Source organism: Arachis ipaensis, chromosome B03 (genome assembly GCF_000816755.2).
Source record: "Arachis ipaensis cultivar K30076 chromosome B03, Araip1.1, whole genome shotgun sequence".
NCBI lineage: Eukaryota > Viridiplantae > Streptophyta > Magnoliopsida > Fabales > Fabaceae > Arachis > Arachis ipaensis.
In genome coordinates, this window is record NC_029787.2 from 23,006,934 (window position 1) to 23,017,607 (window position 10,674).

At 41.7% G+C, this 10,674-nt stretch overlaps 2 protein-coding genes across 2 annotated transcripts; both read right to left on the reverse strand.

The window, feature by feature from the left end:
• LOC107632598 lies at nucleotides 3,975-5,150 on the reverse strand. Its single transcript, XM_016336265.1, has one exon. The coding sequence runs from the start codon at nucleotides 5,148-5,150 to the stop codon at nucleotides 3,975-3,977; it is 1,176 nt and encodes a 391-aa protein (XP_016191751.1).
• On the reverse strand, nucleotides 8,784-9,959 carry LOC107632597. The gene is made up of 2 exons (XM_016336264.1): nucleotides 9,557-9,959; nucleotides 8,784-9,472 (listed from the first exon to the last, which is right to left on the reverse strand). Exons 1-2 carry the CDS (start codon nucleotides 9,957-9,959, stop codon nucleotides 8,784-8,786), a joined length of 1,092 nt encoding a protein of 363 aa, XP_016191750.1.

Here is a 10,674-nt window from a genome sequence, read left to right on the forward strand (position 1 = left end):
CCCCTCCCCCACCCCCCAAAACGCGTTTCCTTCCCCCCACCCCACTCTTTCTTGTTGCTGCTATAATCTGTGCTCCTTGGAGAATCAGATTAATTGCTTCCAGTAAACAAGTCTCAGTAATTAAAATCTAAATTCACTTTATCTACTATGAGTTAAAATTTCAGATTCAGAAAATTGAAGAAAAATATGAGGTCTAACATTTCAAGCAGAAGCAGAGAGAAAGGTTGAGTGAGAATAACAGAAAGAGAAGCTTTGAGAGGGAGACAAGAGGTTGTCTTCCCTGGAAAGGAAGTAAACAACATCAACCATGCACACTTTGCTAACGCATCTACAGCACTCTCCTCCTTCTATTTCTCCTTCTTCTTGGAGATCCAGATTTCAACAAAATGAGGTTTACGATGGAGTTAGGTTTTCCGATCCAAAACCCCTCTGACTTCAACAACATCATAGAAGCCTTCGGCTGGGAGAAGTTCCCCTACCATGGTGGCGCCGCTCCCCGCAGCAACGTTATTTGCCGTGTGTTCATCGCCAATGAGTCTCCACCGAAGCCGTTCCCGAAGTAGCCTTCACAGGAGCGGGTAAGAAGGGAGAATTGGCCATGGCTTTGAAGAGTGATGGTGCGATTGTTGTTGTTGCTGTGATCTTAAGAGAGGAACTTGATTGTGAAGGTTGGCATTGGAACGTAAAGAATTGGAAGAGTATGTGAGGAAGTAAAGGAAGAGAGAAATGGAGTTGAAGATGAAGAGGAAGAGGAGAGTGTTGAGGAGCAACGTGTTCCTTCAATTCATGACGCTGGGAAGGGGGTGGGATGGATTAGGAATTTTTCCTCTGTTTTGGAAAGTGGAGAAGTGACAGTGAGAGGGCTGAGGAGGGGGTGGGATGGGTTAGGGATTTTTTTGTCATTTTTAAATAGTTAAATTATAGTGTTGGTCCCTATACTTTTACTAAAATTGCAAATTAGTCCTTACTGTTAAACACGTGCAACTCACATGCTTAAAATAGCGAATATACTGAGGAATATTCCATTAAATCAAACGGTGTTTGAACGGTAGGGACCCAATTACAAATTTTAATTTTTTTCAGGGACCCAATTACAAACTTTTAAACTATAGGGACCAATTTACAATTTCACTGAAAGTGTAGGGACTAACTGTGTAATTTAACCCTTAGATAAAATGTCAGCCCTTTGATTTTGTTCCCGTGGTATGTGTTGTATTTCAAATCTGGAGAACTTTGAAGTTAATTTCTTAACTAATAGTAGATATTTAGATAGAAGAGGATCCTTGACCTGAAAAAGGTCGTTTACCTGTTGTACTATCAGTAAAGAGTCACAGTATACCTTTATTGCCGATATTTGAAGGTTCAGGCAAAGTCGGAGTCCGGCGAGTAGTGCTTCATATTCGGATTGGTTGTTGCTAGCTTTGAAAGCTAAGTTTAAGGAATGTTCCAGTATGAATCCATCTTCGGCCTCGAGGCGGATTTCTGCTCCACAGCCTCCATTATTGGACGAGCCATCTACATACAAAGTCCATTGCTTTGTATGGTCTTCTTCGGAGGGTATTGTAAGTTCGGCAATGAAATCAGCTAGGAACTGGGATTTAATTGGTCCTCTAGATTGATACCTGATGTCGAACTCAGATAGCTCGACTGCCCATTTGATAAGTCTTCCTGCAATTTTTGGTTTATGTAATACCTGCCTTAATGGATGATCTGTTCTTACGTAAATTACATGGCTCTGGAAATAAGGTCGTAGTCGCCGTGCCGAGAATATCAGAGCTAGTGCAAGCTTCTCTATCCTGGGATAGTTGAGGTCAGCATGCTGGAGTGTTTTGCTCACAAAATATATTGGATGCTGGAATTTGTCTCTTTCTGTAACAAGAACTGAGCTTATCGCCCAATCAGTAACTGATAAGTATAAAAACAAGTCTTCCCCTTGGAGGGGGGTTTTTGCAGAATCGGCGGTTGTGAGAGAGTTATTTTTAGTTTAGCAAAAGCTTTCTCACAATCGTCGTTCCATTGAAATTTTGTTTTCTTTTTTATTGTTTGAAAAAAAGGAATAAAGACTGAAGCTAAACATGGAACGAATCTTGATAGGGCGGCAATCCTTCCTGTAAGGCGCTGAACTTCTTTTACTGTCTTTGGGCTTGCCATATCTAGAACTGCTCGGCATTTGTCTGGATTTGCCTCAATTCCCCTGTGTGTTAGTAGAAATCCTAAAAACTTACCCCCCTTGAACGGTGAATGCACATTTCTCGAGATTGAGGCGCATGTTGTAGTGGCGAATTTGACCGAATATTTCAGCCAAATCGTCGATATGGTTTTTCCCGATCTGTGTCTTGGCGACCATATCATCGACATAGACTTCGATATTTCTTCCAATCTGTTTGGCGAACACTTTGTCCATAAGGCGTTGGTAAGTTGCACCCGCGTTCTTTAACCCAAATGGCATAACTTTATAACAATAGTTCCCGAAATCAGTAATAAAAGCCGTTTTATTTTGGTCGGAGGGGTGCATTAAGATTTGGTTATACCCCGAATACGCATCCATAAAACTTAAAGTAGCATAACCGGAGGCGTTATCTACTAAGGAGTCTATGGATGGTAAAGGATAAGAATCCTTGGGGCATGATTTGTTTAAGTCAGTGAAGTCGACGCACATGCGCCACTTACCGTTTTGTTTTCTTACCATTACCACATTGGCTAGCCAGGTGGTGAATTTGATTTCTTTGATAAAGTCTTCATTGATGAGATTTTATGTTTCTTCTAGTGATGCTCTTCTCTTTTCTTCACCGAGTTTTCTTTTTTTTTTTTTTCTGCTGTACTAGACGCACATGCGCCACTTACCGTTTTGTTTTCTTACCATTACCACATTGGCTAGCCAGGTGGTGAATTTGATTTCTTTGATAAAGTCTTCATTGATGAGATTTTATGTTTCTTCTAGTGATGCTCTTCTCTTTTCTTCACCGAGTTTTCTTTTTTTTTTTTTTCTGCTGTACTAGTCTGGCTGAGGAGTTAATTGCTAGTTTGTGACTGATGATTTCTGGGTCAATGCCGGGCATGTCTGAAGGTGTCCATGCAAAAAGGCCAGTTTGATTTTGTAGGAAGGTGGTGATGGCCTGTAATTCTGATCTGTTGATTGACTTGCCTACATAAGTAAATTTGTTAGGATCATTGTTAAAGTGTACTTTCTGTAAGTCGTCGGATGGTTTAGGGCATTCAAGAAAATCAGCTCTTGGGTCAAGGTCGGCGAGTGTGTGGTTGTTGTTCGAAAGGTCGACGTTGTTGACCTGTTGCCTGAGACGATGTTGGAGCTTCATGCTGATGTTGTAACACTGGCGTGCCTCTTTATGGTCGCCATGAACTGTTACTACTTGATCGTCCTGCAGAAGAAACTTAACACACAGATGAACTGTAGAAACAATTGCGCCGAACTTGTTTAAAAATGGTCGGCTAAGTATAAGATTATATGGACTAAAGCAATCGACTACTAAATATTGAATATCATAGGTTTTGGAAAGGGAATGCTCACCCAGTGTGGTTTGTAACCACACTGAATCCAGTATTGGAACTCGTTCTCCTGAGAATCCAACCAAATCGCCTTTTGTTGACTGCAGCATGTTGTCACTGAGCTTCATTTTTTGGAATGTTGAATAGAACAAATCGTCAGCGCTGCTCCCGGGATCTAGAAGTACTTTCCTTACCAACAAATCCCCGAGCTGAATAGTGATTACCACAGGATCGTCCAAGTTTGGTATACTGGAATTGAAGTCGGCATGTGTAAAAGTTACTTGCGGCTGTTGATTTGTCGTTTCTGTCTCTTGTTGTGGTCCATTGACCGAGCATATTGCATGGAATGATCTCTTTCTTGCCGAGTTTGAGGATCCTCCACCTGCGTAACCTCCTGAAATGCAATTAATTATACCTCTTGGTTTTTCGTATTGCCGTGAGGGCGCTTTCTCTTTTCCTCGGCTTAGTTAGTTGGAGGAATCGCTGGGTGTGGAAGGTGTGATGTGCTTTTGAATGTGGCCTCCGATGTATTTGTCTAGGTGTCCCTGCCTTGCTAGGCGTTCAAGAAGGTCTTTGGCCACCACACAGTTGTCAGTGTTGTGGCCGTGTTTCTGGTGGAAAGCACAATATTTAGACTTGTCCACATTCTTTGTATCTTGATAAGTGGCGGCCTTTCTTGGTGGCTTGATCAGCTTTGAATTCAAGATCTCTTTAATTATATCCTCACGCTTAGTATTGAACTGCGTGTAAGAATCAAAATGAGGGGTTAATTTGAAAATTTTCTTGCTGCTCAAGAGCTTATCGTCATCTCGGTAGTTTGGCTTCTCGGACTTCTGAGCTTGTCTGAGCTCCTCGATATCAATTTGGCCTTTTGCTTTTTCGCGAAACTTTGCAAGGGTCCTCGGCTTGGCTACTGTGATGGTCTCCTGGAATTTCCCAGGTCGAAGTCCACTTTTGGTTGCGTGTAGGTGGACCTCGGGGTGGAGATCAGGTATACTTATCGCGACCTTGGTGAAGTGGGTCATGTAGTCCTTCAAGCTTTCGTTCGGTCCCTGTTTGATCGTATTCAAATAATCGGAATCGTGCAAGTAAATCGCGGATCCGGCAAAGTGTTCTTCAAATAGCTTCGCCAGCTGCTGAAATCGTGAGATGGAACCTGCAGGCAAAGCACACAACCAATCAAGTGCAGGACGGTCTAAATAATTTGGAAAACAACGGCATAAAACAGTATCTGATGCACCATTGACGATCATTATTGATCGGAACTTTTTGAGAAACTTCTTTGGGTCTCCGAACCCATCATAAGGTGTCAGGGTTAGTGGGAGGGTGAATCTCTTTGGCAATTCGAAGTTCATCACTTCTTCTGTGAAGGGCCCCACAAGTTCGTCGGACTCATCTTTTTCATCTTCAGGTTGGCCTTCGTCAGCTCGGACGGTCTCCGAGACATGAGAGGGCTGGGAATGATGCTCATTATTTTCTGGTTGTTGGCGATGAGTATCGTTATGTTCTATCCGAGTATGGTTAAGTTCAGCGATTTGAGCAGCCATTATTTGATTTTCGTCGGCCATTCGTTGATTTGCTTGCTGTAGCTCAGCTACCATCCGCATAAGTTCGGACAGCGAAGGGGGTGGTACGTCAGCCATGAGTGTAAACGAAGGTAACGGGACCAAAAGAAAAAATCAATTTCCTCGGCCCCACGGTGGGCGCCAATTGATCTTGTCTGTGAAATAGATCGGCTTCAAATACCCAATATCCACCGAGCAGTATACTCGGAGGCTGGACGTCCAATTCCTGAATCCGAGCTTTTCTTCGTGTTGTATGAGAGTACGAGCAATAACAAAGGGGGGAGTGTACCTGCAAAGGCACTCCGAAACTTAAGTCAGTATGATATTTTGTTTGAACTTAATCCAAAAGAAATGCTTTACCTCCCTTTATATGATGAATTCTTCGTCCGTTGCATTCTTGGTAATAAATCGTCGGTTTCTGAAATGATTGGCATTGTAACCGACTTTATTATGCCGTTTGAGATGTCGGTTATGATAGAAGCATTGATGTCACCGAGCTATGGCTCATAAAACCCGAGCAGTAACGGATAATAATGAGTTATAGTGCATGCCAACAACGGTTATGAGGCCGAATTATAACTCGTATTAATGACGACCATATCAAGTTCTATTACAAAAAATTAAAATAATTAATTTTCATGCTGAATATTATCTAAAAATTTTTTTTTCTCTATATGTAAACGTGTTCCTTCAATTCATGACGCTGGGAAGGGGGTGGGATGGATTAGGAATTTTTCCTCTGTTTTGGAAAGTGGAGAAGTGACAGTGAGAGGGCTGAGGAGGGGGTGGGATGGGTTAGGGATTTTTTTGTCATTTTTAAATAGTTAAATTATAGTGTTGGTCCCTATACTTTTACTAAAATTGCAAATTAGTCCTTACTGTTAAACACGTGCAACTCACATGCTTAAAATAGCGAATATACTGAGGAATATTCCATTAAATCAAACGGTGTTTGAACGGTAGGGACCCAATTACAAATTTTAATTTTTTTCAGGGACCCAATTACAAACTTTTAAACTATAGGGACCAATTTACAATTTCACTGAAAGTGTAGGGACTAACTGTGTAATTTAACCCTTAGATAAAATGTCAGCCCTTTGATTTTGTTCCCGTGGTATGTGTTGTATTTCAAATCTGGAGAACTTTGAAGTTAATTTCTTAACTAATAGTAGATATTTAGATAGAAGAGGATCCTTGACCTGAAAAAGGTCGTTTACCTGTTGTACTATCAGTAAAGAGTCACAGTATACCTTTATTGCCGATATTTGAAGGTTCAGGCAAAGTCGGAGTCCGGCGAGTAGTGCTTCATATTCGGATTGGTTGTTGCTAGCTTTGAAAGCTAAGTTTAAGGAATGTTCCAGTATGAATCCATCTTCGGCCTCGAGGCGGATTTCTGCTCCACAGCCTCCATTATTGGACGAGCCATCTACATACAAAGTCCATTGCTTTGTATGGTCTTCTTCGGAGGGTATTGTAAGTTCGGCAATGAAATCAGCTAGGAACTGGGATTTAATTGGTCCTCTAGATTGATACCTGATGTCGAACTCAGATAGCTCGACTGCCCATTTGATAAGTCTTCCTGCAATTTTTGGTTTATGTAATACCTGCCTTAATGGATGATCTGTTCTTACGTAAATTACATGGCTCTGGAAATAAGGTCGTAGTCGCCGTGCCGAGAATATCAGAGCTAGTGCAAGCTTCTCTATCCTGGGATAGTTGAGGTCAGCATGCTGGAGTGTTTTGCTCACAAAATATATTGGATGCTGGAATTTGTCTCTTTCTGTAACAAGAACTGAGCTTATCGCCCAATCAGTAACTGATAAGTATAAAAACAAGTCTTCCCCTTGGAGGGGGGTTTTTGCAGAATCGGCGGTTGTGAGAGAGTTATTTTTAGTTTAGCAAAAGCTTTCTCACAATCGTCGTTCCATTGAAATTTTGTTTTCTTTTTTATTGTTTGAAAAAAAGGAATAAAGACTGAAGCTAAACATGGAACGAATCTTGATAGGGCGGCAATCCTTCCTGTAAGGCGCTGAACTTCTTTTACTGTCTTTGGGCTTGCCATATCTAGAACTGCTCGGCATTTGTCTGGATTTGCCTCAATTCCCCTGTGTGTTAGTAGAAATCCTAAAAACTTACCCCCCTTGAACGGTGAATGCACATTTCTCGAGATTGAGGCGCATGTTGTAGTGGCGAATTTGACCGAATATTTCAGCCAAATCGTCGATATGGTTTTTCCCGATCTGTGTCTTGGCGACCATATCATCGACATAGACTTCGATATTTCTTCCAATCTGTTTGGCGAACACTTTGTCCATAAGGCGTTGGTAAGTTGCACCCGCGTTCTTTAACCCAAATGGCATAACTTTATAACAATAGTTCCCGAAATCAGTAATAAAAGCCGTTTTATTTTGGTCGGAGGGGTGCATTAAGATTTGGTTATACCCCGAATACGCATCCATAAAACTTAAAGTAGCATAACCGGAGGCGTTATCTACTAAGGAGTCTATGGATGGTAAAGGATAAGAATCCTTGGGGCATGATTTGTTTAAGTCAGTGAAGTCGACGCACATGCGCCACTTACCGTTTTGTTTTCTTACCATTACCACATTGGCTAGCCAGGTGGTGAATTTGATTTCTTTGATAAAGTCTTCATTGATGAGATTTTATGTTTCTTCTAGTGATGCTCTTCTCTTTTCTTCACCGAGTTTTCTTTTTTTTTTTTTTCTGCTGTACGGGTCTGGCTGAGGAGTTAATTGCTAGTTTGTGACTGATGATTTCTGGGTCAATGCCGGGCATGTCTGAAGGTGTCCATGCAAAAAGGCCAGTTTGATTTTGTAGGAAGGTGGTGATGGCCTGTAATTCTGATCTGTTGATTGACTTGCCTACATAAGTAAATTTGTTAGGATCATTGTTAAAGTGTACTTTCTGTAAGTCGTCGGATGGTTTAGGGCATTCAAGAAAATCAGCTCTTGGGTCAAGGTCGGCGAGTGTGTGGTTGTTGTTCGAAAGGTCGACGTTGTTGACCTGTTGCCTGAGACGATGTTGGAGCTTCATGCTGATGTTGTAACACTGGCGTGCCTCTTTATGGTCGCCATGAACTGTTACTACTTGATCGTCCTGCAGAAGAAACTTAACACACAGATGAACTGTAGAAACAATTGCGCCGAACTTGTTTAAAAATGGTCGGCTAAGTATAAGATTATATGGACTAAAGCAATCGACTACTAAATATTGAATATCATAGGTTTTGGAAAGGGAATGCTCACCCAGTGTGGTTTGTAACCACACTGAATCCAGTATTGGAACTCGTTCTCCTGAGAATCCAACCAAATCGCCTTTTGTTGACTGCAGCATGTTGTCACTGAGCTTCATTTTTTGGAATGTTGAATAGAACAAATCGTCAGCGCTGCTCCCGGGATCTAGAAGTACTTTCCTTACCAACAAATCCCCGAGCTGAATAGTGATTACCACAGGATCGTCCAAGTTTGGTATACTGGAATTGAAGTCGGCATGTGTAAAAGTTACTTGCGGCTGTTGATTTGTCGTTTCTGTCTCTTGTTGTGGTCCATTGACCGAGCATATTGCATGGAATGATCTCTTTCTTGCCGAGTTTGAGGATCCTCCACCTGCGTAACCTCCTGAAATGCAATTAATTATACCTCTTGGTTTTTCGTATTGCCGTGAGGGCGCTTTCTCTTTTCCTCGGCTTAGTTAGTTGGAGGAATCGCTGGGTGTGGAAGGTGTGATGTGCTTTTGAATGTGGCCTCCGATGTATTTGTCTAGGTGTCCCTGCCTTGCTAGGCGTTCAAGAAGGTCTTTGGCCACCACACAGTTGTCAGTGTTGTGGCCGTGTTTCTGGTGGAAAGCACAATATTTAGACTTGTCCACATTCTTTGTATCTTGATATGTGCCGGCCTTTCTCGGCGGCTTGATCAGTTTTGAATTCAAGATCTCTTTAATTATATCCTCACGCTTAGTATTGAACTGCGTGTAAGAATCAAAATGAGGGGTTAATTTGAAAATTTTCTTGCTGCTCAAGAGCTTATCGTCATCTCGGTAGTTTGGCTTCTCGGACTTCTGAGCTTGTCTGAGCTCCTCGATATCAATTTGGCCTTTTGCTTTTTCGCGAAACTTTGCAAGGGTCCTCGGCTTGGCTACTGTGATGGTCTCCTGGAATTTCCCAGGTCGAAGTCCACTTTTGGTTGCGTGTAGGTGGACCTCGGGGTGGAGATCAGGTATACTTATCGCGACCTTGGTGAAGCGGGTCATGTAGTCCTTCAAGCTTTCGTTGGATCCCTGTTTGATCGTGTTCAAATAATCGGAATCGTGCAAATAAATTGCGAATCCGGAAAAGTGTTCTTCAAATAGCTTCGCCAACTGCTGAAACCGTGAGATGGAACCTGCAGGCAAAGTACACAACCAATCAAGTGCAGGACCGTCTAAATAATTTGGAAAACAACGACATAAAACAGTATCTGATGCACCATTGACGATCATTATTGATCGGAACTTTTTGAGAAACTTCTTTGGGTCTCCGAACCCATCATAAGGTGTCAGGGTTAGTGGGAGGGTGAATCTCTTTGGCAATTCGAAGTTCATCACTTCTTCTGTGAAGGGCCCCACAAGTTCGTCGGACTCATCTTTTTCATCTTCAGGTTGGCCTTCGTCAGCTCGGACGGTCTCCGAGACATGAGAGGGTTGGGAATGATGCTCATTATCTTCTGGTCGTTGGCGATGAATTTCATTATGTTCTATCCGAGCATGGTTAAGTTCGGCGATTTGAGCAGCCATTATTTGATTCTCGTCGGCCATTCGTTGATTCGCTTGCTGTAGTTCAGCTACCATCCGCATAAGTTCGGACAGCGAAGGGGGTGGTACGTCAGCCATGAGTGTAAACGAAGGTAACGGGACCAAAAGAAAAAATCAATTTCCTCGGCCCCACGGTGGGCGCCAATTGATCTTGTCTGTGAAATAGATCGGCTTCAAATACCCAATATCCACCGAGCAGTATACTCGGAGGCTGGACGTCCAATTCCTGAATCCGAGCTTTTCTTCGTGTTGTATGAGAGTACGAGCAATAACAAAGGGGGGAGTGTACCTGCAAAGGCACTCCGAAACTTAAGTCAGTATGATATTTTGTTTGAACTTAATCCAAAAGAAATGCTTTACCTTCCTTTATATGATGAATTCTTCGTCCGTTGCATCCTCGGTAATCAATCGTCGGTTTCCGAAATCATTGACTTTGTAACCGACCTTATTATGCCGTTTGGGATGTCGGTTATGATAGGAGTATTGATGTCACCGAATTATGGCTCATCCAATCCGAGTAATAACGGATAATGATGAGTTATAGCGCACGCCAATAACGGTTATGGGGCCGAGTTATAACTCGTCTTAATGACGACCATATCAATTATTATTATTATTATTATTATTAATTGTACAATAATATTGTACTATATTTTTTGTATTTTTTGGACAAAAATAATGATAAATTTATTCATTAAATTCTTATATATATATATATATATATATATAGTCACTCAACAACAACAACAACAACAACAATAATAATAATAATAATAAAATTATTAGAGATTAT

Bases quoted from the DNA above. Each gene is read 5' to 3' on its own strand.
- LOC107632597 (XM_016336264.1), bottom strand. From the start codon at position 9,959: ATGGCTGACGTACCACCCCCTTCGCTGTCCGAACTTATGCGGATGGTA. The intron at 9,473-9,556 runs GTGCATCAGATA...CTTTGCCTGCAG, and splicing joins ATCAATAATGATCGTCAATG to GTTCCATCTCACGGTTTCAG.
- LOC107632598 (XM_016336265.1), bottom strand. From the start codon at position 5,150: ATGGCTGACGTACCACCCCCTTCGCTGTCCGAACTTATGCGGATGGTA.